This window comes from Eucalyptus grandis, chromosome 8, assembly GCF_016545825.1.
Source record: "Eucalyptus grandis isolate ANBG69807.140 chromosome 8, ASM1654582v1, whole genome shotgun sequence".
Classification (NCBI taxonomy): domain Eukaryota; kingdom Viridiplantae; phylum Streptophyta; class Magnoliopsida; order Myrtales; family Myrtaceae; genus Eucalyptus; species Eucalyptus grandis.
The window spans coordinates 14,308,138-14,334,067 of NC_052619.1; the positions used below are offsets into that span (position 1 = coordinate 14,308,138).

The 25,930-nt window shown below is 40.4% G+C and overlaps 4 protein-coding genes and 1 long non-coding RNA gene across 8 annotated transcripts; 1 reads left to right on the forward strand and 4 right to left on the reverse strand.

Moving 5' to 3' along the window:
- Positions 1–1,173: 1,173 nt before the first annotated feature.
- Positions 1,174–4,358, forward strand: LOC104447384 (xanthine dehydrogenase 1-like). Of its 4 annotated transcripts, none has more exons than XR_005546090.1 (4): positions 1,174–1,470; positions 2,157–2,545; positions 3,398–3,604; positions 3,683–4,358. XR_005546090.1 is itself a non-coding variant. In XM_039301230.1 (3 exons), exons 1-3 carry the CDS (start codon positions 2,111–2,113, stop codon positions 3,693–3,695), a joined length of 510 nt encoding a protein of 169 aa, XP_039157164.1. In that variant the 5' UTR covers positions 1,770–2,110; the 3' UTR covers positions 3,696–4,358. The 4 variants fall into 4 exon arrangements, 1 of the variants encoding a protein (XP_039157164.1); XR_005546088.1 differs by lacking the exon at positions 1,174–1,470 and having other exon boundaries at positions 1,770–2,545; positions 3,398–3,459; positions 3,683–3,995; positions 4,214–4,358; XR_005546089.1 differs by lacking the exon at positions 1,174–1,470 and having other exon boundaries at positions 1,770–2,545.
- Positions 4,359–5,148: 790 nt separating this feature from the next.
- On the reverse strand, positions 5,149–7,198 carry LOC104428295. Its single transcript, XR_005546091.1, has 2 exons — positions 5,955–7,198; positions 5,149–5,490 (listed from the first exon to the last, which is right to left on the reverse strand). It is a non-coding gene; the product is annotated as an uncharacterized LOC104428295 (long non-coding RNA).
- Positions 7,199–7,277: 79 nt separating this feature from the next.
- LOC120287819 (LAG1 longevity assurance homolog 2-like) lies at positions 7,278–8,398 on the reverse strand. Its single transcript, XM_039301231.1, has 3 exons — positions 8,378–8,398; positions 7,755–7,910; positions 7,278–7,518 (listed from the first exon to the last, which is right to left on the reverse strand). The coding sequence occupies exons 2-3, from the start codon at positions 7,808–7,810 to the stop codon at positions 7,317–7,319; spliced, it is 258 nt and encodes an 85-aa protein (XP_039157165.1). The 5' UTR covers positions 7,811–7,910; positions 8,378–8,398; the 3' UTR covers positions 7,278–7,316.
- A 10,340-nt stretch (positions 8,399–18,738) lies between these two features.
- On the reverse strand, positions 18,739–19,098 carry LOC104430754. The gene has a single exon (XM_010043475.2). The coding sequence runs from the start codon at positions 19,096–19,098 to the stop codon at positions 18,739–18,741; it is 360 nt and encodes a 119-aa protein (XP_010041777.2).
- Positions 19,099–23,496: 4,398 nt separating this feature from the next.
- On the reverse strand, positions 23,497–24,039 carry LOC104416411. Its single transcript, XM_010027812.2, has one exon. It carries the CDS (start codon positions 24,037–24,039, stop codon positions 23,497–23,499), a length of 543 nt encoding a protein of 180 aa, XP_010026114.2.
- Between the last annotated feature and the right edge of the window lie 1,891 nt (positions 24,040–25,930).

Genomic DNA, 25,930 nt, shown 5'->3' on the forward strand with positions numbered 1-25,930 from the left:
GCGAGCAATCGACGAACCACTGCACGGGACTGGCGAGAGAACCGCGACCTCCCTCTCTCTCTGGCCTCCCTTTTTTTCCCTAGTGTTCTGATGGTGGATCTGGAGTTGCATATGGAGGACGATGTGATGTCTTACATCAACCTCGACGGCTTCTTCGGCGACCTCCCTGAGGCCGGCGACCTCATTGGGCGACGTCATCGGCGCTTGCTCCTCGACGAACACGTCGTCGTCGTCTCCAAACTCGGGGCTCTCGTGGTTCGACGAGATCGAGAACATCTTGATGAAGGACGACGAGGACGGCGGAGTTGTTGGTGGCGGGATGAGGGCTGATTCAAGCCAGGCGCTCTGCGATAGGTTCCTCGCTGACGTTCTGCGATAGGTTCCTGCATTTTCTAGGTTCTTCTCCAAATCCGCTCCGTGTGCGGGTAGCTGCTGAGAAAAGCATTTGGAGAGCAAAAGGTTTGTTTTTTCTTCGTGTTGGTTAGCTGAATGAGGTAGAGAAATATGTGCTTTGAGATGGGTTTTTGCATTATATCGTGTTTGGAGCTAAGTAACTTATGATGGGTCTGTTTGTGATAAGGGGTAAGTGAGCTTAATCACAGTGACGAGAGAAATGTGTTTTGGGCGATGGACAGGGGTGGTTGCGCCGTGCATTGTTGCCGTGCCGTGTATAGTGTATGTTAGCTAAAGCGGCTGCGAGTAGTCCAACGAGTCGATTCTGATGCAATTAGTTTTTAGTCTTCAAGACGAGTGGTTCTGTGGCTTTGGTGTGATGTCCTGCCATGTCTGTGTAGCTGTAGGTTCAAAGGAGGCTTGGTATTGTTTTCACTTTATGCTGGAGTGAATGACAACCAGTGCTCTAGAAATCTTCATTTTGTCAAAGCAAAAGTTTGTAATCGTGCCGATTCAACCGCGAGTTGCAGGCCTAACGACATGTCTTTTCCTGCATTATTTTGTGCAGCGAAGGTTGGGATACCGCAGTTTTTTGGCAGGGTATTGGCTGAGGGGTCGAAGCCCATGTTGCCAAGCTTGAGTCTGAGATTGGCAACTTCAACAGGTTACTTGTTTCCTGCATGCTTAAGCTCAAGAAACTCGGCGTCCCTTGCAAACATGTAAACTGTCTTTCCCTGGATCATTGCTCTTTCATCTTTCTAACACTGCTTTTTCTCTCATATATGCAGAAGTGTAGACATGGCACTACTCAATTTGTGCCCTTCATATGACTTTGAGGCTCTTTCCGACCGACCGGCGTGCGACCTCCCTCTCTCTCTCTCTACCCTCCCTCTTTCCAACCAGCGAACCACCGCACCACCCCTCCAACTCCAGATCTGGCCCCAATTCGTCCGTCCCCTGCTCTTGCTCTCCCCTTGCCTCTCTGTCTGCCCTCCCTCTCTTCGTGGCGAACCAGTGCGTGACCGGCAAACCACCACGCCCCCCCTCCGACTCCAAATCCGGCACCGGTTTGTCCAAGTAATTTCTTGCTTTCTCTTTTCTCTCTTTCTCTCTGTTTGACAGGGCGACAGAAGGGATTTTAGGAGTTCAGCGATGCCTGAAAAGTCATTAGTTATGTTGTTATCGCATGGTTACCAATTTTAACCTTAGGCAAAGCTTTCACTTGGTCCCAAAATTGCAAGTTTTTACTTTTTTTCGTGGTCATCATTCTGCATAGTTGCGATAATTTGTTTCCATGCCTATTTGGAAGCTAAACTCTTAACACCCCTAGGTTGTCATTTTTGCATGTGAAGCTTCTCAGGAGCAATTTGAACTGGTGAAAATTTTAGAAGGGGGTAAGGTGTATATTAATTGGCGTTTTATGGGCAAGCAAGAAGGTGAAAGTACTAACCACTTGTTGCTACAGACTAGTGTGACCAGAGAGCTTTGAGAGCTGCTACTATGTGGGGTGTTCAATAGGTCATGCCGTACTTGGTGAAAGAAGTTTAGGGTTTAGCAAAGGACTTACTTAGGTGAGAAATAAGAGAACCTCTTGAAATGGAAACTTTGGGAGTGCTTAACAAAGTGCTGTTGTAATCTAGTACTTTAATGTGAGTATGTAAAAGAGTTTAAGCAAACTCACAGGAGGGATGATGATATTGCCATTGTAAATGCTGGAATGCGTGTTTTTCTTGAGAAAAAAGATGATGATCTGGTTGTTGCAGATGCATCAATCGTTTATGGTGGAGTGGCTCCTTTATCTATTGCTGCAAGGCAAACCAAAGAGTACTTGATTGGAAAGACTTGGAATCAGGAGCTTTTGCAAGGAGCTCAGGAAGTTTCGAGGAGTGACATAATCATCAAGGAAGATGGTCCAGGTGGGATGGTTGAGTTTCGAAAGTCTCTGACACTTAGTTTCTTTTTTAAGTTTTTCTACTGGGTTTCTCAGGAGATGGATGAGATGAGATCCATCAGGGAAGAGATACCATTGTCACATATATCTGCCATAAAACCATTTGAAAGACCATCTGCTGTTGGAAGTCAGGATTGCGAAATTGTGAAGCAGGGGACTTTCGTGGGATCCCCTGAGATCCACCTTTCCTCAAGGCTACAGGTATCTGTACTACATCTGGGAATCTAACGCAGTGAGACTCTTGCATTTTTTGCGTCGTTGACATTGTGTATTTTCATTTGCATCATGGGACTTAGTGCTACTTTCCTCAAAACCAATTTTAGTTTCTGTGATTGCCATCAAATCAGGTATTCGGTTGCACCTTCCTTTCATCCAATAGTATGAATTCGTGAGATATACACATGTAAGAATGCATGAAATGGCTGCATCCGTTTCCCAAAATTGAGTGCACAAACTTTAGACTTCTATTTGCTTGCTACAACAAATTTAAATAAAGCCAGAATGTTCAGTTAGTCTTTGCTTCCCATATTGACGTGACCAATCTTTAACTGGTGACAGTTCTTGATGCTTATTCAACCCAAAATTCCAACTATTATTATTTTTTATTTTTTTATAACTTCACATTAGTTTGTCACCAGATAATGTTTAAGCAAGCTCATGAAGTATGGCCATTTTTGATCTCAGGGGATTCTGTTTTGCATTCTTCAGTGACTATCTGTAACTCTTCCTTATTTCCTTTTTCTATTTCCTTTGCAATTATTTTTTGTTTTCTAGGCAGGACATCTTTGTTTCTTTGTTTTGTGAATTATCCTGCTGCAAATTCTCTGATGTATTTAGTATGCTAATATTGCACATGGTCCTGACTGATGTGCCTAAAAACTTTTGTGTCAATTGTTTTAATGTGCGACAAGGTTTTTCATCTTACATTTTATATAGTTGTGTGATGAAGATGTCATCATGATGTGATCTGTAAATTTTTATTTCTTATTAGTTGCTTTTTTCCATATGCTGAGAATAACCGTTTCACATTCTTATCTGCTATTATTTCTTCAGGTCACAGTTGAGGCGGAATATGCTGATGACACACCCTTGCCACCTGACGGTCTGAATGCCGTGTAAGTGCTAAGCAAAAAACCCCATGCCTGTATAATTTCGGTAGATGCTTGGGGAGCGAAATCTTCCCCTGGATTTGCCGGCATATTTCTTGCAAAAGACATCTCAGGAAAAAACGAGATGGGGGTTGTTATATCAGATGAGGAGGTATTCACTTCAGAATCTTTCACTTGCGTTGGCTTGGTACATATCATAGCAGTCAATCTTTCCATATATTTGTTGCAGGTTATTGGGGTAGTTATTGCCGATACATGAGAATGCGAAACTAGCCGCGAGAAAGGTTCATGTGGAGAATGAAGAACTTCTGGCTCTCTTTTCAATAGAAGATGCCATCAAAGCTAAAAGCTTTCATCCCAACACAGAGAGGTCTTTGCGAAAAGGTGACGTGGATCTCTGCTTTCGATCGGGCAAATGTTACGAAGTCATACAGGGGGAGGTTCAAGTGGCAGGTCAGGAACATTTTTACTTGGAGACACATTGCACCCTCATATGGACAATGGATGGCGGAAATGAAGTCCACATGCTTTCCTCCACTCAAGTGAGTGAGGCCTTTGACCAACATTCTTTTTGCTCTCCTTTATGTTGAAATGGGTTGCTGTGGGATTGGATTTAGCCATTCCTTAGTGTGGCTGTTTATATGATGAGTGTTTTGGACAGAATTGTTGCTTTGGACTCAGTTGCTAAGTTTGATTATGAGAGATTTATATGCATTTTTTAGTTACCCTTGTTCTTTTATAAGCGGAAAATGGATTCCAGGATCATCAGAAGACTGTTTGTTGCTCACGTGCTCGGTCTGCCACTCTCAAAAGTCGTTTGTAAAACCAAGAGAATTGGTGGTGGGTTTGGAGGAAAAGAAGCAAGGTCAGCGTTCCTTGCTGCTGTAGCTTCCGTCCCATCATATCTCTTGTCCCATCATATCACGTTGGATAGGGACGTAGACATGATGATAAGTGGGCAGCGCCATAGCAGCAAAACTGACGAAAGAAAATTGTAGATTGAAAATGTTGATTGTGTTGTTTATAGTTATTTTAGCTTTAAAACTTGATATGTTATGAGATTTGGTAAACTTGAAGATGTTGCTTGGGTTGTTCATGAGTTTTGGTTGTTTGTAAATGTATGTTTATTTTATTTGTAGGATGAATAAAATGAACCTTTATGTTGACATATCATTAAATTTATTTTGCTGTTGCATATTGTCCGATGCCGCTAAAAAGATGTTGAAGCTTTTGAAAATTTTGACCAAATTCTTGCGATTCTTAAATTCAAATTATGAACGCTTGATTGAAAATCCCTAACACTGTATACGCTAGGTTTTGCAAAAAGTAGCCTATGGGGCAAATGAACTGCACACTAAAGAACAAGATTGGTGTTTTTGTGGGTTATCTGGGCTTAACCATTTTCGAGCGTCACTTAAGGGACCATTATCGAAAAAGCTTCAACAATTTGAATAAGAATTTAGAACTACGACTCCCATTCAACATGCATCCAATTATGTCATGTCCAAATAAGTCTGCTTGAGCAAATCAAACGTGAGGATTTGGATATTGATGCTAACTTGATGAAGGGTCATCCGCACTAGGTGAAGAGCCAATTTGGCTGAAAATTGCAAGTGAAGAACCAGTTTGGCTGAAAATTGCAAGCTCCTACCATGGATGAACAATTGCCTATCCACATGCATCCGAAGCAGAAAATATTGTATACACCATTTCTATACATGAGCCATAGATAAACCACGGTTAAACATCTTGTTTTGAAGTGCCACATAAATAAAGACAACGACTGGCTGTTGATTCTACAAAACCCTCTAGCCTTTGAACATGCAAGGGGGGAAGAGAAATTAGTGGAGAGTGCAACATCATTGCTGAGAGGAGTCACCTTCATTACTCATAATGACCTTGTGTCTATGTACAAGAAGATAACAAAAAGCACACAACCATCTAACATCACATTTGTGCCTTTGAAAATGTAGGAATCAATCTATCACCGTAAGCTTCATCTTGTTGCACATCAATGAGTCCATAACTCTTCAAAACCTGTCCACATCATATCAGAAGTCATCGACTGAGAAAATGATCCAGAAAATCAGAAGCACTTTTGATATGGCTTCACTTTAGTACATCTAATGTTGTAATTATTGCATTATATACTTGAATACCAAAAGCTTGCCAGAAAGGAAATTGTGTTAAGCAAATGTCTTACATTCGAGTCCCACAGAAAATGACCAAATATTAGCCTAGTTCACTCTTCCAAATGAAGAATGATAAATCAAGTTAAAAGTGTCCATCATTAAGTAGCTTATATTTAGAGCATTGGCAGCCACTTTCCTAACAGTAAGTAGGACGAGATTCTTAGCATTTATTCAGAATATTATATCATGCTGGTTTCTAGGAAGCCTGTATCAGACGGAAATTTGCAACATCATTGCATGAAGTCTTGCCTATTAAGCCTTACAAAAGATAGAAAAAAGTAGTAGTACAAATCATGTATTACATCATACCCGCCAGTGAAGTATCATCTGCTTCCACAAAAGAAAGTTCCCGCATATATGTTGGCAACAGAATTAAAAACTTGTGTCAAAGCTCTCCGCTACCCAAACTCACTGGGGAAAAAAATCAATACATGTGTGCTTCTCTTGATCTTATTAAACAAGAAGGAAGCATTATGCAATAGGCAATGCATCAAAGATTCCAAGGTAGTAATGCCAAGCAGATAAGGCAAAATGAAGAATACTCCAAGGAGAAAAGCTCTAAGCCAAGGATAAGGAACTGAGATTGGTGATGCAAAATAAGATGAAGAATGTGCCAAACAAACTTCTTGAATGTGAGCAACTTTGCAGCGTAGAAATTGTAGGCATGTCGCAATGAAAACAGTCATAACAGAGTTAGAACATCATAATTTTCAGTATAGTGGTTGTCCATTTAAAATTCCTCCTTCTGTTCACTTTTCATCCGTGCAACATCTCATCTCCTGCTTTCTCTGTTTCTGAGTTAAAATTCCTCTGTTTTTGAAGGTTGGGTCAGGGGGTTTTCTTCAAATTGGGCTACATCTGGCTGAAAGCATCAGGCTTAAAATATGAACTCTAATATCTATCCCAGAACATGGTGAGCAGAGAAACTACTCTCCCTCCCGTCTTCTATGTTGGGTTTCTCCTCTTTAAAGCTCAAATAACCTTTGATTATCATGGCAAAAGTTTTGACAGTTTTCTTGTCACCTCTTACATGCTCCAAGAAAACCTGAAAGAACTAAATTGTAGCCGCTTCAACAATGATTATTTTCTTTCGTAATAGTATGCCGGTGGTGGCACTATATGCCATTAATTCCAGAAAGAAATAAACTGAAGTTTTATCAATGGAGCCAAAAGGGAAACTTACACAATGCCTGTTTTTCATTTTATACACAAGAACTCATGAAAAGTGTCCTTAGTTTGACTGTGTATGTACTTCAAAATGAGTTCCTCACCGAAGGTACATTCTCAACCTCTGCATCTACAAATAAGCTTGTCAAACTGAATTGGCTTGACACAATCTGCAATCTAATCGTCATCCTCCGAATCTGCACCAGTATATAAGAGATCAGTAGTGAATTCACACTCCACAATTGAGGTTATAAACACACCGATATGGCACAGCCTGTTTCTTTGGACACCATGACTTCGTGTATCACACTATGTAAGGAAGTTGACTTGAAGGCTTACCGGATATCTTCGCCCACTTCTCCTCGGTTCTTTAGCTGCCTTCTGATCATAGACCCAGCAATAAATGTGGAAGGAACATCAGCAACATTGAGTTGAATATTTAAAGCAATCCCCCGTAAGCCCAAGGTATCCTAAAACCTGTAGAAGTAAATGAATTGAGATCAATTACATGAGGTCGCACCCTGTTGTTCTGATGACCCAGAATGGGAAGTATATTAGATGTAGCACGAGCCGTGAAAGGGCGAATAATCCGGAGAAAACGCTCGCTCCAAGCTCATGTTCAGAGTACTTGAAAACTCTGGCAGCTTCTAAGAGCACGTCGCTCGCATCATGAAGTGCCAGGACAATTGCGCCAACTCGAAAGAAACTGCACAAGCAAGTAAAGTGTCTCGTGATAAGAAAGACACGCGTTTTCATAAAATAGATTGTGCCAGCAATAAGATGGGAAAGAAAGTTCAATACTGTAGAGGTATAGATGGGACAAAGTTGATCTTCAATGACTAGTTTCTATGCCATTTACAAAATGCAAGTGCATTTTAGATATGGCTGGTTTCATGTGACACGGCCTGTAATTCTCTTTGAGGGTATAGATGAGACAAATACCTAGTCAAGTGTGAGTAGCCAATCAAGAAGACCGTGATTACATGATGGGACATCATGACAGCGAAGTCCTTCCTTCGAGTTTCCCAGGTAACAAGAGCAGCAATACTGTAAAGGTAGAATCCGCATTGGCATACGTAGATAAGCTTTAGAGGAAGCCTGAAATGATGAAAAACAGATAAATACACGTGCTTCTGCAATTGCAACCTTTAAAATTTGACCAACGTTCTTGCATACGACTTGAAATGAAAAGACTCTTTGTACTGTAAAATAGGTGAGAAGCAGTGGTGTATATACAATGAAATAGCATTGCTTGTTTTATCAGCACTCTAATTCACAGCAGTAACACAATAATTTTTTGGCATGTCTGCTGAGCTAACACATTCACAGAGCCCTCCAACATTTTCATTATTGCTAGCTTACGTTATTTAGCAACTTAAGCATGCTAGCAAATAACACAAGTGAAAAGACAAAGAAGAGAGAGAGCTTAACAACTCGCCACGAACGACAACAACACACCGAAGATGACAATAGATCACCGTGAAAATGCAATTCCGAGTATTGTCGATAGTTAGAACTCGGAAATGCATCAAAGCTGTCAAACTCACAAGCACGGAATCGCTTACTTCAACTCCTGGTTAGGCCAACCTTCAAAGCGTGGACGAAGGAGGAGAAAAAGAGAGAAAAGCGAAATTACCTGGACGTTGGAGAGGAGGGCTGGGGACTCGACGAAGGAGGTCGGGCGAGCGACTGGCGGGATCGTGATGCGGGCGGAACTGGAGATCAACAGGCCGGTGGCTGTGAGGCGGTCGGGCGCGAACGTTCCAGATCTAGGGTCGAAGGGGGGGCGCGGTGGTTCGCCGGTCACGCGCTGGTTCGCCGCGAAGAGAGGGAGGGCAGACAGAGAGGCAAGGGGAGAGAAAGAGCAGGGGACGGACGAGTCGGGGCCAGATCCGGAGCCGGAGGGGTGGCGCGGTGGTTCGCCGGTCGGAAAGAGGGAGGGCAGAGAGAAAGAGAGGGAGGTCGCACGCCGGTCGGTCGGAAAGAGGGAGGTCGGACGCCGGAGGGCAGAGAGAGAGGGGGAGGTCGCACGCCGGTCGGTCGGAAAGAGGGAGGCAGAGAGAGAGGGAGTTCGCACGCCGGTCGGTTGCTCGCGGTCGTCTCGCCGGTATCCTCCGGGTTCGTCGGTTGCTCGAGGGGGTTCGTCGGTTGCTCACGGTGGCTCGCCGGTTGGAAAAAGCGAGGGCAGAGAGAGAGAGCGTTCGTCGGGGAGAGAGAGTAGAGAGAGAGAGGCGCAGAGAAAGAACTCGCGACAGAAAACCCCTCTCTCCAGAAGCTATAGTGCAAGAAAATTTTCAAAATGGGCGCCTCTGAAATCGTGGGTCCCGCGAGACACGTGTCGCGCTGCGACCGCCTTCTTGTTTGACACGCTGGAGCATAACACGTACCCAATATTTTCTCCCGGAAGGGGTGCTACTCTATTTGCAACCCACACTATTGTCTATTTTCTTGTACCATATTCCCACATATCGCTTTTTGGGATCGCCCGCACCGAAGAACCCCAGCTCAAATGTCCCACCAGCAGAGAGTAGGTTCTCGCCGTCTCGAATCGACTGATTTGTTGCTATGGTATCTAGTAAATTGGAAAGAAAGGCATTACAAGAGAAGAGAACAAGCCACGTGGAAAGTACCACAAAAGCTTTCATACTGCTTCTAGCAGTCAAGTTCACAAAATCAGCGAATCTGCTGAGGGAGCTAAGAAGACGGAAGAAAGGGAGAAGAGGGATCACTGAAGAATGAAGACCCCTGCAATCTCAAGGCTGATCTGGAGCCCCAGGCTTTTGCCATGAACTAATGAGAAGCCATCGGAAAAGGCCACTAATTTCCAAGTCAATGCACCAATAAGACTGCGAATTCTGACATCTACATAAAAAATCCCCAAAATTGGACTCGCTATTGACTTAGGCTAATTACAACTTTCCATTGATTATCGATCATAATTCATTGAAAATCTCATAATCTTTTTTGTGCAACATAAATCTTTAAATCTTTAAATAAATTCACGACAAAATGCATTCAAATTATGAAAGAAGAACAAAGCTAAATACCACACGTCCAAGCAGTACATGATCAATTAGTAAAAATTTACGAAAAAGAGCAGAGAAAAAATATTAAAGTTTAAAGATTTGGGCTATTTTTTTTAACTTTTGTGCTACAGATGTAAGAACGAGATTGAGCTCCTGCCATTAATTTAGTAGCACGAGACACACGACACGGACACACGACATGTTTCTTAAAAATAGAAAATTCAAACGCGTTGAGGCACATCGTATATTAAATAAATATTTTTCTTTTTAAATTGATTTAATTATAAATTAATTAATTAAAAAAAAGAATCTACATTGAATTTATACTAATCATTCAACATCTAGTACTTTTATTTTTCTAAATCATTTTTTAATTTCATTTAATTATTTTTTCGTTTAAATAAATAGCCCACCTCTAACCCAACTCCTTTTTTCCCTCATCTCTAAACCTCACCCCCCCCCCCCCCCCCTCCCCCTCCCCCATTTTTTTTTTCACTTTTCTTTCCCTCCCCCACCACCTGACACTTCCCTCTCCCTCCTGTCACTTCCCCCTATTTTCCCTTGTATCTTTCCCTCCACCCCCAAATTTCTTTCACTTTTCTTTCCCATCCCCACCACCCGTCACTTCCGCCTCCCTCCAACACGCCAAATCCCTTTTTATTCTTTTAGTTTCATTCTCAAAACCCTAGCAGCATCCTTCTTCTCCTCCTCACCGCACGACCCATTCCTCTCCTATTCCTCTTGATCTCTACTTGCTCTCTGTCCTCATCACAATCGTTCACCGCCTCGCCTTTAGCCCTTCCTCCTCGCAGCTGTAGCCTCGTCGCCGATCCATCGCAGCATCACAGAGTGGCGGCCCTCGCCTCAGTCTCTTCTCTTTCTCTCACCATCTCTTGCCGTTGCGGGGTTGCAGTCACTCACAGCCTCGTCTCTGCTCCCTGGCCCTCGCCTCCACCCTTCATTGTCTTTGGGACACGTGTCGAAACATGTCGACAAAAGTCGACCATGTGTCGACAAATCTAACACGCGGTCAACACGTGTCCGAGCGTGTTGTCGGACACGACACGAAAGCACATGTAACGTGTTTGTGCTTCATAGGTCATTAGGCAGTTGCCTGAACTTTTATTGGCTAGTTGGAGGACCATTTTTACCCCCTTTATGAAGTTAACTTGCCCCTTTTAAGGTGTAATATTGTGGTGTTGACTATCATCTAGTCAAAAAGAAGATGAAAATGTAGAGAGAAGAAAGGAAAAGATGAGGAAAAGTTCAAATTCGCCGAGTCGAATAGATCTTGTAGTGTTTGATAAGAATTCAAGTCCTTAGTTCATATAATTGGCCAGACTTTATTCGTCAAACCCCACTACTCCATAACATCCTAATCTACCATTTCCATATAATTCCAAAGCTTATCAATTCAAATCTCGGTTTTAAGATATCCTTCTAAGGTCAAGCCTTTGGCTGATAATAAATGGAGACTTTGCCATGGGGAGGCATTATGCCGTGACCATGGTTAGATATTGAGCAATAAATTAGTTAATGGAATAAATCATTGGCATGTGATTTGATAGAGATTGATCAATGGACTTGGCTATATATATATATTTAAATTGTGATGGTGGATTAAACAAGCATTTCTAAATTGTATAAAGTTTTGTTGAAGTGAAACAACTCATATTTGATTTAATATGTATATTATATCTTGGGTTTGGATTATGAGTTTCTAACATTCCTCTTCATATGTGCATAATGGATACTCAATCTATTTAGAAGAAATATGCTACTCATTGAGTTGCGGTTGCTCATGCTATTTGTGTTCAATGTTTTTTAGGTTCCTGGGCTAGTAATAGATAGAGCGATAACATTCACGTTATCATGAGGACATTTTGATATAGGATTTTTGGGTATAAGCTTAGTTAGTTGTATATTTCTATGTTGTATATGATTGAGATGAGTTATGTACATATTCTTTACAATGGATTATAGAAATTCCAATATTGTAACTAACATGTTGGTTTATCATACATTTTGAAAAATATATATCTTGTTAAATTATAACTCGAGTTTGAGCGTTTGCTAAAACGCGAAATTCGGTGGACTCGCGAAGGAATTACAAAAGGAGGAAATAAAAGAAAATTGAAGTTTTTCCATCTTCCCTGCAATTGCGAATTCCTATTGTAAAGGGGATCAGAACGTGGGCCCAGAGTCAAAGTTGTTGACTTTGGGCACACTTAGAATATTAATTTAGGAATTTTCTCCTTGGCGTGAAGCTGCTGCAAATTCGTCGAAGCCTGTGCACGTAGAAGGAAAGAAGAGTTTGCACGCATAAGAAGCAAAACCGAGTGGGCCCTTGATGTGGTGGGCCCTTGACCTTGGCACATATATATAAGAACAGAATCGTTCTTTTCGTGCGCGCATTGAATTGCTGAAAAAAATCGCAGAAGGGAGCCGCGAAAGAGGTTTTCTTTCGAGCAGTTGCTGCACTCGTACAAGAGAAGGAAGAAACCCTACGGAGCTGTGAGGATTCATAAGCCGCCCGTGTGAAGCTTTAATTAAGAATGCAAAGCCGTAGAGCATTTTTGTTTCGAGCTTGAACGTGCGGTAATTTTTTGCCATAAGTTTATATTCAAGTGAGTTGTTTATTTATAAACACTTAGGTTTGGGGTTAAATTGGGGCTTGAGAAACACCGAGAGAGTGTTTGAGTGACTTGAGTATGTAATCTCCTTGTATCGTTTGATTTATAGTGAAATTCGCTACTGCTCTTCCCGTGGAGTAGGTCTTTACGATTGAACCACATAAATTTGATGTCCGATTTATTTTCTTTTCAATCTATATTATTGTTTGATCGCTCGCTTTATCGCAACAAGTGGTATCAGAGCCAGTCTTGGCTAAATTGAAGCGAATCGATGGCGATATAAGAAGTAAAAATGAGAATCAACAGATTTGATGGGAAGGATTTTAGTTTATGGAATATGCAGATTGAAGATTATCTTTACCAGATGAAACTGCACTTGCCCTTATCTAGGGAGAAACCAGAGACGATGAAGCAAGCTGATTGGGATTTGCTGGATAGACGAGCTATGGGTGTTATTCGGCTAACGTTGGCTCGTAACGTCGCGTTTAACATTTTGAAGGAGAAGACCAATGCTGATTTGATGCAAGCCTTATCAGATATGTACGGGAAGCCCTCTGCTATCAACAAGGTATGTTTGATGCGATGTTTGTTTAATTTGAAGATGAGCGAATGTGTGTCAGTTGCAGATCATATCAATGAATTCAATGTGATTGTTAGTCAATTGAGTTCAGTTGAGATTGACTTTAAAGATGAGGTACGTGCTTTGATTCTGTTATCCTCATTGCCTAATAGTTGAAATACTACTGTTACTGCTGTTAGTAATTCCTCTAGATTAGCAAGTTTGACGTTTGATGGGGTTTGAGATTTGATTCTGAGCGAGGTCATTCGTAGAAGAGAATTTGGCGAACCTGTATCTGCTGCTTTAGTAGGTGAAAATAGATGAAGATTTATAATACGTGTAGGTAACAGTAATACTAATATAAACAGGTGTAGTCAGTTTAGGACTGCTAATGTTGTCTGTTGGAGCTGTGGCAAGATGGGACATCTTAGAAGTGATTGCCTTAAGTTGAAGAATGAGAAGGGTAAGGGAATTATAGTTAATTCTGCAGATAATGTTGCAACTGTAGCTGATAATGCTGATTATGTCTTATCTGTCATTGATTATTCATCGTTTGATAAATGGATTATGGATTATGGTTGTTCTTTTCATGTCACACCAAATAGAAATTGGTTTATCACTTATTAGTGCATGGGTAGTGGTAAAGTCCAATTAGGGAACAATGCTAAGTGCAATGTTGTGGGTGTTGATGATGTTAAAATCAGAATGCATGATGGTATCATGAGGACATTGATTAGAGTGAGGCATGTTCTAGAATTGAAAAAGAATTTAATTTCCTTGAATGCCCTAGATTCAGCTAGTTGCAAGTATTCTTCAAAAGGTGGAGTTCTGAAGGTTGTTCGAGGTGCCTTTCTGATAATGAAATGAATCAAGCACGATAGCTTGTATAAATTTCAAGGTGAGATAATGATAGGTTTTGCCCTGGAGACGTTGGATACATCTGTTTGAGAGTCTATGGACTACTCGAAAAAGACCCGGAGGTTTGTGCCAAGACACAAGTTTGATGTTGGTGTCAGGATTTCGTAATCAAGAGCTTTGATCGAGACGGAGACTGGTAAATCGATCAAGCATGTGCAGACTGACAATAGCATGGAGTTCTGCTCAGAGTTGGTAAATAAATTCTGCATGAAAGATGGTATAGTGAAATATCGCACTAGTGTCAGTAAATCACAACGATTTGCATAATTGATGAGCAGAACATTACTAGAGATGGCCCGAAAAATTATCTCTAGTGTTGGTATTGCTAGAAGAATCCTAATTGATGTGCTAAGTATGGCGTGCTACCTAATGAATAGATCCCCATCAACTGCTATTGAATGGTGGACTCCTGAATAAGTGTGGTCAGGTAACATTACTGGTTATTCTATTATTAGAATATTTGGTTGCCCGTGTTATTTTCGAGTGAGTGATGGTAAGCTTGATTGGAGGGCAAGGTGCACAAGGTGAGTGGGGCGATCAATTGTGGTGCCCGGATATAAATTCATCTATTGACAGCAGAGAAGTTACCTTTGATAAGTCTCCGATACTTCTAGTTAAGAGTGTTTGTGGTAGTGTTAATACGGATCTGAACGATGTTCAGCTTGAGGTGGAGTTGCAACAAAAAACTCCTGAGGTAGTGAGTATGAATGCTAGCAAAGTAATCGACACAGATGGTGCTCATAGTGAGATAGAGCCTATAAAGCCAACGGTTGCTGTAACTGCTGATATTGACAAGGTACGTATTCGATCTCTTGATAGATATAGATGCAATAATGGTTTTGCTTTATTTGCGGTTAAGGAGGTTCCGTCGGAAAATCTTTGCAGAGCAGTTAAATGTGCATGTGGAGTTGGTATTCTGATGAGGTCCTCGGTTATGGTGAAGTTTAAGTGAGACTTGGATTTAGATAATATCAGTGACAGTTGAGCCCATCAGGAGATATGAGAAAGTAGTAGCATAATTTGAATTTTTTTTTGTGAAGCGATTGTGACTTGGCTCAAACATCGAGCCAAGGTGGAGATTGTTAAATTATGACTAGAGTTTTTTTTTTTTTTGGTCGAAATTATGACTAGAGTTTGAGCGTTTGTTAAAACGCGAAATTCGGTGGACTCGCAAAGGAATTACAAAGGGAGGAAATAAAAGGAAAATGAAGTTTTTCCCATCTTCCCTGCAGTTACGAATTCTTATTGTAAAGGGAATCAGAACGTGGGCCCAGAGTCAAAGTTGTTGACTCTGGGCACACTTATAATATTGATTTAGGAATTTTCTTCGTGGCGTGAAGCTGCTGCAAATTCGTCGAAGCCTGTGCACATAGAAGGAAAGAAGAGTCTGCACACGTAAGAAGCAAAACCGAGTGGGCCCTTGACCTTGGCACATATATATATATATAAGAACAGAATCGTTCTTTTCGTGCGCGCATTGAATTGCCGAAAAAAATCGCAGAAGGGAGCTGCGAAAGAGGTTTTCTTTCGGGCGGTTGCTGCACTCGTACGAGAGAAGGAAGAAACCCTACGGAGCCGTGAGGATTCATAAGCCGCCCGTGTGAAGCTTTGATTAAGAATGCGAAACCGTAGAGCGTTTTTGTTTTAAGCTTGAACGCGCGGTAATTTTGTGCCGTGAGTTTATTTTCAAGTGAGTTGTTTATTTATAAAAACTTGGGTTTGGGGTTAAATTGAGGATTGAGAAACATCGAGAGAGTATTTGAGTGACTTGAGTGTGGAATCTCCTTGTATCGTTTGAACTATAGTGAAATTCACCGCTGTTTTTCCTGTGGACGTAGGTCTTTACGAATGAACCACATAAATCTGGTGTCCGATTTATTTTCTTTTCTGTCTATATTATTGGTCGATCGCTCGCTTTATCGCAACATATCTTAATAGCAGGTTAATCGTTATATTTGAGATTACATCCTTCAGATAAAAGGACAGCCGTGACATCCCCTATTTTTGTTCAATTTGGAGTGTGACATAGAGAGTTCGACAAAATTCTTTAATTTTGACCAATGGGTGTTCCAAAAAATATCTCACATCATTTGCAATTTATTATAGGGGAATGGCTCGGATTGAGCAGTTACAATCACAATGGTCAACTGATGCAAGGCCCATCACATTAATGGCGGAGATCCATGCGGCCTCCAGGGGATCGGATTCCGGATCAGATGGGCCTCAAACTCAAGAAAAGGTTTACAGGATAAACGGAGAAAAGCACGCAGCTTCCCCTGGCATGAGAAGAGACGTGCGTTGCTTCACCTGGGAAGTTGACTAAACACAGACCTTTCCTCTTGTCATTAACTCCTGCCGAACAACCAACAATCGAGCCTCATTGCTAATCAAATTCCAACCAGAGCTTTGTTATCGCAAAGACTGTCGGCCGGTGTCGATTCAGGAAGGAGAAGCAGAATGGAGATGCCCAAGCAGAAACATTGGTCAGCCCTTGGATTTTGCCCAAGCCAATTTTTTAAGATTCAAGCGTGAGTGGGCTCCTTGCCCGCAATTTCGAATGTCCATTGCCGAATTTCGCACGAGATCCTTGAAAATCAAACTTATATTTTTGTTATTAAATGATAATGCTCCTATCATGCATGCAATTAACTTATATTTTTGTTTAGGGGTCAAGGTTAATCCCTGACTTTTGTGTAATAAATATATGATTGGGTCATCAAAATTTAAGTGTCAATAGATAGTTATATAACCTTATCCTAAACTTGAACTTAAATAGTCTAAATATAACCGAATCCGATTCAAATCCAAGACAAAGTTTTAGATGACGTCTCAAACTTGTCCGCTCAATTTTGAGGGACTTGAAAGAATGTTCCTGGAACCTAAATAATTTATGTCTTTTCTTGGTTTTAATAAGTAAATCCATTCATTTATTAATAGATATTATGATTACCAAAACAATAGTGTGCTTTAGAGTAAAACAATTTTTTTCAGCGATTACATTATTTTCTATGTATAAATTACGTAATATCATTGCTATAGACTCATTAAGCCAAATCTCAGTCCAATACTGTCAAGACTCAAAGCCCTCAAGCGCTCCTATTCGAGTTCACTTTGTACTTTCCTCGAGAGAAAATGGGCTGTGTTTGAATTTGCCAGAAAGGTCCAAGGCAGGTCTGGCTTGATTGGGGTTGGCCGAACCATCAATTCCTCGTCATGTTATGTATGGAAATGCACTTCTGATCTCACTTTTAAAAGGACTGAGTTGAGTCTATGGTGATTGGATTGGATGCAATGAGGAACACGCGGATAATATATCTATTCGTGTAAGTATGTGGGGCAGAATGTATGACTTATGGAGCACACATGCAATGGAAATTGGAATTCCATTTCCGACATAGCTGAGGAACACTTTCTTGGACAATTGCATTTGATCCCTCGTCCTTGTTTTCCCATATTTCAAATATGACGATCTGCCTCTTCCATGTTCGGTCGTAGCATGACTAGTTTCAACTGTTGGAACTGAAACGGAGTTACTAATGTCCAGGTCATGTCTACCAAATCAGGTGACAGTTTAGTTCTCTGACTGAATGTGCCAACGACTTGGTGAGATTTTCTTCGTTCTCTTTTCTTACCAACTTATGAGTTGTATATCAGCGTGTGACCGCAATCTTTAGGTGTAAAACAAAAGCACAGAAGAAAGAATCAATGGAACTTTGGAGATCTTGCACTATATACATAAGTGCCCCGGCTATGGGTCACCCAAAAAAAAAAAAATTGTCGATGAAAATTGGAATGTGGCTTGAAAGTTATGGATGCCAGAGGATTTTGTATTTAACTCACGTTGCGGTTGAGCATCTCACTGTACTGTACTGAAGGTACGACATCTGCCTCTGCAGCTTCATTTGCTCGTAGAATTTTGCTATGAACTCTTCTGCTCTCGTGTCGATCCCTTGCTCTTCCTCTTCACATTCAATCCTCCCATAGTCGTCATGTTGCAAAAGCACTCTTGTTAGAGGTTTGTTTGTAAAAATAAACTAAGTGCGTTTTCCTTATCCCACGTAAGAAAAGTGGGAGGAAGTAGGTCAATTAATAAGTGTGGGGTTTCCTTTGTATATCTAAATAAATGATTGGGTGGGGCTAGACCCCACCATACCCGCATGTTGGTGCGCAAATAATTGAGCAATTATTTGGCACCTGCGGTTTAATTAGCACTAATCCATTTGTTATTTTTTTTTGTTATGTTATTAATTATAATCAATTCAAAGGTTGCTTTTGTATTGAGCATTTTAGGAAATTATTTAAAATAAAAATTCGAAATTTTATTTTAAAAATAAATTATTCCGAATTTTTGTTTGTGTCTTTTCAAAACAACCTTTGGAAAGATGCTCGTTCAGTTTGCAACTTTTCCAAAAGGGTTGCAATTGGCAACTTCTTATAAACAGACGCTTTTGTTCAACTAGGCAATTTTCAGAATGACATGTTTGTTCATTTTTTGGCAATTTTTCACGAAGAGTTGCATGTGTTTAAAGATTGTTTTATATATAGACTTGTCAATTTTCGGAAGAACTAGAGTGATCATTTTCGAGCCTTCTTTATGAAAAAACTACAGCCATTTTTTCAATTGTTTCTTAGAGAGACTCTGGAGAAATACTAGAATAGCTATATAATATTCTCATTTTGAAACTTTGTTGTATTTTGGAAGATATTTGCCGATGACCATTAGTAACATTATGAGGCAAATAAATCCTTAAAGAAAGTGATATCACGTTTCAAAGTCTGACTTGAGTACTTTAAATATCCGTCTTCATTGTTCTACTCAATTCAAAGCCATATTTTCCCAACAACTCTTCCTTGTCTCCTTTTTTGAGGCAGAAGCTCTTCTTCTTACTATCATATCCATTATGAACTCTATTGCCTTCCTCATCATCGAGCTCCATATCAAAATCGACTTTAGGGTTGATGCATGGGAACATGAACTGCATCAACCCAGAGCGGTACATCTTCACTTGAACAACCGGTGTCTTCTTGAATGAGAGCTCCCGCTCGCCATACCAGATGTGGCTGCGAGGGGTCACCGCATGACCCATGGTCTTGAGGAACTTGGGCACGAGCAGGCGGAGCTGCAGCTTGAACTCTTTTGCCTTTGGCATTTTCCGGAGTTCCTTTAGTTGATTCTTAGATAGAGATATGAGTGAGCGATGAAGGTGTGAATGTGTGCAGAGTGATCAAGAAGCTGTTGTGCGTGGTATGATCTGAGAGAGAATGAGCAGAGTTTGGAGAGTTTATATACTGGATGACGGATGGGAAACGTTGTACGATAACGCGGCGGTAGGGAAAGAGGACAAAGAGAGAGCTGTTTCGTGTGGGAACGAGAATGAATCGGGTGGTTTGAACTGGCAAGCAACCCCGTTGTACGCGGACTTGACAAAACTGCTGGATATTAGTCGTGTTTAGTTCTTTTCAGCTCAAGAGCCGCAATAGAGACATTCGTTTATCTTAATCGAGAAAATAGCATTAAGTGGTCCAGTTAGGAAGCTTAAAAAGGCCAAAATACCCCTGCTTTGTCGACATGCACAATCATAAACCTGTGATCTACCGCAGATGAGATGCTCCTCTGTCGCTGCTTGAACCATGCCGCCATTTCCTCCCTACACGGTCGTCGCCCTGGCCCTGATAGTCGCCCTCGCCTTATGTCTTCGGCCACCTCCCTGTCCAGGAAAACGATCGCTGCCTTGAGCGTTGGCAATGACCGAAGAGGAAGGGGAGAGGGCAGATTAGGAAAATCGAGGAAAGGTGGAAAGGAAGGAAATGGAAAGAAAGAGGCCGTTTTGATCCGTATAGTCCGAATTATATTGTGGTAATGTATCAATGGGGTGACCTTAAGATATAAATTTATTCCATAACTTCGAAGACTTTATGGTTTTTCTGAAATATTTTTCGTAAGTAAAATATTTGGTGTAAAAATTTGAAGTCACTCATTCAAATCCCAACAATTACGTGCAAGTTGCTTTATTTCATGGCATACTGCACAAGCCAAAGGGCTGAATTAAATCAATTCATAGAGCTTGTTGGTGTTCTATAAGCTTCTAGTAACCAGGCTTATATGTCCTTATGCTCCACAACGTATAAAAGAAACGGCTTCAAAGAATTGTCAGCTCTTGAATTGAAGGTCATAAGTTCGAATCTTCCAAACTGTATGCAAACTGTTCATAAGGTTTATAGAGTGTTTCATGACCTCTAGTAAATATAGTAAAACATCTATAATGATGATGATGATGATGATCTTGAGCGTCAAAAGATCAAGGAGCAACGACTTCTACTGGTTCCACCTTTTGGGTCCCCCATTGGTCCTAGAAGGAAGTTCAATGGTGGAGGACGACCTCATGAATTGTGTACATTGAAATTATTGTTCTAGATTTTGAATAAGAAGCCACTTAAACAAAAGTTGACGACTTCGCTGAAGTAAACGCTTGTTGCTTGTAAAGCATATTTATATTTTATAGGAAGAATTATTTAAGTTGAGGTTGGTCGTGGGTTGGGCTGTTGCATGGATTCTTCTAAACCGTGTAAGGAGTTTAACTCATTGATAGGATCTTTCCTTTTCTGACTGACTTAATTTTAAATTCAAAACCGAAGTACCTAGAAATAAGCTATCTTCGCGTAGCTGAAAACCGCGTTGCCATCCAGCAAAAAGATTAAAACGTGAGGACATTGACAAGCCCAAATCAGGAGACAAATGCACGAAACCCAGCCACTTTATTATGTCTTAAGATACATTATGCACAGAAAATGACTTAGTTCCCCGTGAGGGACTAAAAAATCGAACAAATAAAGTACTTTATTAGAGATGAGTTATAGAGAAGGACGTGGCTCAACCTTAATCAACGTAGGTATGAAGTATCTACTTTAGGAATTTTAGGTTTCAAAATGTGAATTTCTTATAGTCAAGGCAGTACACTTATAGAGCAATAGAAAGTCCTTCCTTTAGTCCCTCAAATCATGACCACAAGAACCCAGCCAAAAACGAAATGACATTTGCATTTGACATGGATTCCCATTAGATTGCAAGATCCTTTTTCGTTTTCTGAATTTCCTAGATAAACCAAGTTTGAAAAAACCACAATTTCCGGTTTGGCTCAATCTCATATGAGTTCACGGGCGCCACCAACATAGATTACATCCAATCATGTTAGAGGAAAGGCTTCGCGTTGCTAGTTTGCTAGCTGTTCATCACCCTTAAGTCAATCACCTTATTCACACGTAAGAAGAAAATGCTTGATTTGTCGAGTTTTCGTGCCAACCTATGATTTCTTGGATTTCGTTCGGATGTAATGCAACGCAGCTTGTCTATAATTTGTGCTCGAGACATGTTTTTCCCCCTAGGTTCTTTTTTTCCATCAAAGATGTGCATTTTATTTGCATCGTCTATGTATGCTAGAAATGCTCTCGCTGACATTCCATGAGTAAAATCCTAAATGGATCAGGTTACTGTGGTTACTGTGGAATTGTATGCCTATCAAACATTTTAAAATGGTAGACTAATGGAGGTGTGCAAAAGTTGACCCAAACATCACTTGACCACTTAAATAGACAAGAAAAAAATGCTCGTACTTGTACAACCATCGGAGCGAAAAATAGAAGCAAACCTTCTTTAATCATGTAGTGTGATATTGAAGTAATACCAAGGAGGGGAAAAGAAGAAAAGACTTATCATGATTGACAGTGATGCACTCAGCTATCCCAGACATAGCACACTAACTAGTCACATGATTGAAGGAACTTTATACCAAGTTTAAGAGATACAAAGCATGCAATTTTGGGGTTAATATTCCTTTAGACCAGAATTTTTTACTATTACACCATACTCTTTGAACTTTCATTGTATTATAATTATCCAAATCTGTCAAAATTTCTTTTATTATGCACACTACACATGACTTGTCAAATGCAAAAATCAGGGTTTGCAATGATAAGAAATTAAGCATAAGCAGCACAAATCTCTTGAACTTTGGAAGTAAATACTCTAGATTCTGAACTTTCACATGACACACCCCTCTCTACCTTTGCATAGGAAAGTTCGTTTCTTTAATTTTTATATGAAGTAAAATGGAGGGAGGGAGATAGAGCCATGAACTTTAGAATTGACACACATTATATCCCAAAGATTTCAAATGATACAATCTTATTGAACTTTGAATAAAAATATGTGTTTCTTCATATTAGATGGAAAAAATGGATGGAGTGCCGTGGAATTTAACTTATGACTATTTTATTCAAGATACGATTTAGAAATTGTCAACAAAATTTCATATTTGGAGTTTTTGGTTATAAGGATTATATACTTTTTCTTCTTTGCATATCAAGTGTAATAACTTTGCTTTCATAAAAAGATGGTCACTTTTTTTTCGTGACATAGTGGCAACTGGCAATGGCAGCGGTTGAAGGAGTAAGGATGATTTTAGGAATAGTTTGAGATAGCTATATAAACTTGTCCTAAACTCAAACTTAAATAGTGTGAATATAACCGAATTCAATTCAAATCCAAGACGAAGTTTTAGATGATGTCTCAAACTTGTCCACTCAAGTTTGAGGGACTCGAAAGAATCTTCCTAGAACCTAACTTTATGGCTTTTCTTAGTTTTAATAAGTAAATCCATTCATTTATTAATAGATAGTAGATTACTAAAATAATAGCGTGCTTTAGAGTAAACAATTTTTTTCAGCGATTACATTCTTTTCTATGTATAAATTAAGTAATATCATTGCCATAGATTCATTCAGCCAAATCTAAGTCCAATACTATTATGACTCAAAACCCTCAGGCGCTCCTATTCGAGTTCACTTTGTACTTTCCTCGAGCAAAAATGGGCTGCGTATGGATTTGCCAGAAAGGGCCGAGGCAGGTCTGGCTTGATTCGAATTGGCCGAACCATCAATTCTTTGTCACGTTGTGCATGGAAATGCACTTCTCATCTCACTTTTGAAAGGCTGAGTTGAGTCTGTGGTGATTAGATTGGATGCAATGAGGAACACACAGATAATAAATCAATTTGTGTATGTATGAGGGTAAAATGTATGACGTATGAAGTACATACGCAAGGGAACATGGTATTCCGTCTGAGGAACACTTTCTTGGAGACTTACATTTGATCCCTCATCCTTGTTTTCCCATATTTCATATATAACGATCTGCCTCTTCCATGTTCGGTCGTAGCATGATTAGTTTCGACTGTTGGAACAGAAACGGAGTTATTAATGTCGAAGTCATGTCTGCCAAATCAGATGACTAATTAGTTCTCTGACTGAATGTGCCGATGACTTGGTTAGATTTTCTTCGTTCTCTCTTCTTACCAACTTATGAGAGGTATATCAGTGTGTGACTGCAATTTTTTGCAAAACAAAAGAACTGAGAAAGAAACAAATCAATGAAACTCTGGAGATCTCGTGCTTTATACATAAGTGCCACATCTCTGCGTCACAAAAAAGAAAATTCGTCGACGAAAATTGGAATGCGGTTTGGAAGTTATTGATGCTGGAGGATTATCTATTTAACTCGGGCTTTGGTTGAGCATCTCATTGTACTGAAGGTACGACATCCGCCTCTGCAGCTTGATTTGCTCGTAGAATTTGGCTATGAACTCGTCTGCTCTCGAGTCGATCCCCCACTCTTCTTCCTCACATTCGATCCTCCCATAGTTGTCATCGTCATAAAAGCACTCTTCCCCGTCTCCATTTTCGAGGAAGAAGCTCTTCTTCTTACTATCATTTCCATTATGAGCTCTTTCGCCTTCCTCATCGTCGAACTCCATATCAAAATCGACTTTAGGGTTGATGCATGGGAACATGAACCGCATTGACCCAGGGCGGTGCATCTTCACATGGACAACCGGAGTCTTCTCGAATGAGAGCTCTCGCTCACCGTACCAGATGTGGCTGCGAGGGGTCGCCACATGGCCAATGGTCTTGAGGAACTTGGGCACGAGCAGGCGGAGCTGCAGCTTGAAAGCCCCGCCTCGCCTCGCCGAGAGCAGCGCGAGGCGCAGAAGTTTCCATGCCCAGCGAGAGACGCTCGACTCTCTTGCGTTTGGCATTTTTTGGGGCTCCCTCAGTTGATACTCAGATAGAGGTATGAGTGAGCGATGAAGGAGTGGTTGTGTGCAAAGTGATCAAAAAAGCTGTTGTGCGTTGTATGATCTGATACAGAATGAGCAGAGTTTGGAGAGCTTAAATACTGGATGCGAAATGGCGCACGATAACGCGGCAATAGAGAAAGAGGACAAAGAGAGAGCTGTTTGACGTGGGGATGGGAATGAATCGGGTGGTGTGAACTGGTAAGCAACACGGTTGTACGCGGACTTCGATAGATCTGCTGGCTCTTTGAAAGTTCCTTTCTGCTGAAGAGCCGCAATGGAATAGAGTAATTTACTTATCTTAGTAAAATAGCGTTTAGTGTTTCAGTTAGGAGGCGTAAGAAGACCAAAAAACCCCTGCTGGATCTTTGATAGTTCCCCTTGTGCTCCTAAATTATTAAAGGAGATATTTCAGAGAATTTTCAACTAATGAACTGAAAGCCATACGTTTGAATTTCTGCGATCACGTAAAAACTTTTCATTAGGCTTGCAAAATGCTTCATGACCTTTGGATAGTAAGACATATGCGCTTGTATCCCTGTTTTACCAAAACTAACAACATCAATAGCCGCAATGAGAATACGAATAATAATAATAGTAATAACAATCTTGAGCATTGAGAGATCAATGGGCGACAGCTTCTACCGGTTCCACCTTTTGGGTCCACCGTTGGTCTCGGACAACAGAACGTATATGAACTCCAAACAGGCTTAATTCCCTTAAAAAATTTAGAATTAGTCTTAATTCTATCTCAAACTTTGTTTCTTTTTCTTTTTTAAAGAAAAAACCGTAAAACTTAAACCATAGTTGAAGACTTGCCTAAGGAAACACTTGTTAGCTGTAAATGATATTGATCTTTTACCAGGGATTAAGAATTATTGGGAAAAGTACCCAACAAGTCCAAAACCTATTTTTACCAAAAAAAAAGAAGAAGTCCAAAACCTATTGATTTGTGTTATTTCAATCATGAATTTTTCAATTTTCAATTGATTCTTAAATATTTTGATGATTTGCCAATATAATTCATTTGATCGATATTGACCAGAATATATGATATGGATGCCAACTATCTGAATTGGCACGATTAGCACTAATGCAAACATCTCTCTCTCTCTCTCTCTCTCTCTCGGCTTGTGGCCCTGGCTTGTGGCTAGTGAAGCGTCAAGGCCTTAGTTCAGGCCAAGTGAGGGATCACAGCCCTCTCTTGGATCTGGGTGAGGGCCTGCTACCCTTGCTAGCTTGCATTGGGGAAAAAAAACAGAAAGATAATTAAAAAAACCAAAAAAATCAAATAAAAATTGTTCAGGTGAGTGCTAGTATGTATCGTAAAATGCCCGATGTTCATATTAGCGATTTCTTATCAAAATTAGCTCGGTGGACTCTATTGGAAAATCACTAAAATGTTTAGGACAAAAAAAATTGACACAATCAAAGAGTTTATTACCGATTTAACACAGATACAAGATGTTTATAACTTTTTGGGCACTCTTTCCAAGAATTATTAGAGAGAGAGAGAGAGAGAGAGAGAGGATTGGTGGTGGGTTGTAATGTTGCATCGATTCTTCTAAACCGTGCGAGGATTTTAAATGATCGATAAGATGTTTCCTTTTTTCTGACGAATATGATTACAAGTTGATGTAGCGAAAACTGCGTTGCAATCCAGCGGAAAGACAAAAACGTGAGAACATTGGCAAACCCCAAATCAGTAGACAAATACGCGGAAACCGGCCAATTTATTATGTCCAATTTCTGTTATGCACAGAAAATGACTTACATCAGAAACGGATTGCCATTAGATTGCAAGGTTCTTTTTGGTTTTATAAATTTCCTAGACATACCAAATTTGAAAAAA

Excerpts from the sequence above, each read along its gene's own strand:
- LOC120287819 (XM_039301231.1), bottom strand. The coding sequence starts at position 7,810 with ATGATGTCCCATCATGTAATCACGGTCTTCTTGATTGGCTACTCACAC. Across the intron at positions 7,519-7,754 it reads GGCTACTCACACTTGACTAG|TTTCTTTCGAGTTGGCGCAA; the intron begins GTATTTGTCTCA and ends TTGCTTGTGCAG.
- LOC104447384 (XM_039301230.1), top strand. The coding sequence starts at position 2,111 with ATGCGTGTTTTTCTTGAGAAAAAAGATGATGATCTGGTTGTTGCAGAT. Across the intron at positions 2,546-3,397 it reads ACCTTTCCTCAAGGCTACAG|GTCACAGTTGAGGCGGAATA; the intron begins GTATCTGTACTA and ends TTATTTCTTCAG.
- LOC104416411 (XM_010027812.2), bottom strand. The coding sequence starts at position 24,039 with ATGCCAAACGCAAGAGAGTCGAGCGTCTCTCGCTGGGCATGGAAACTT.
- LOC104430754 (XM_010043475.2), bottom strand. The coding sequence starts at position 19,098 with ATGCCAAAGGCAAAAGAGTTCAAGCTGCAGCTCCGCCTGCTCGTGCCC.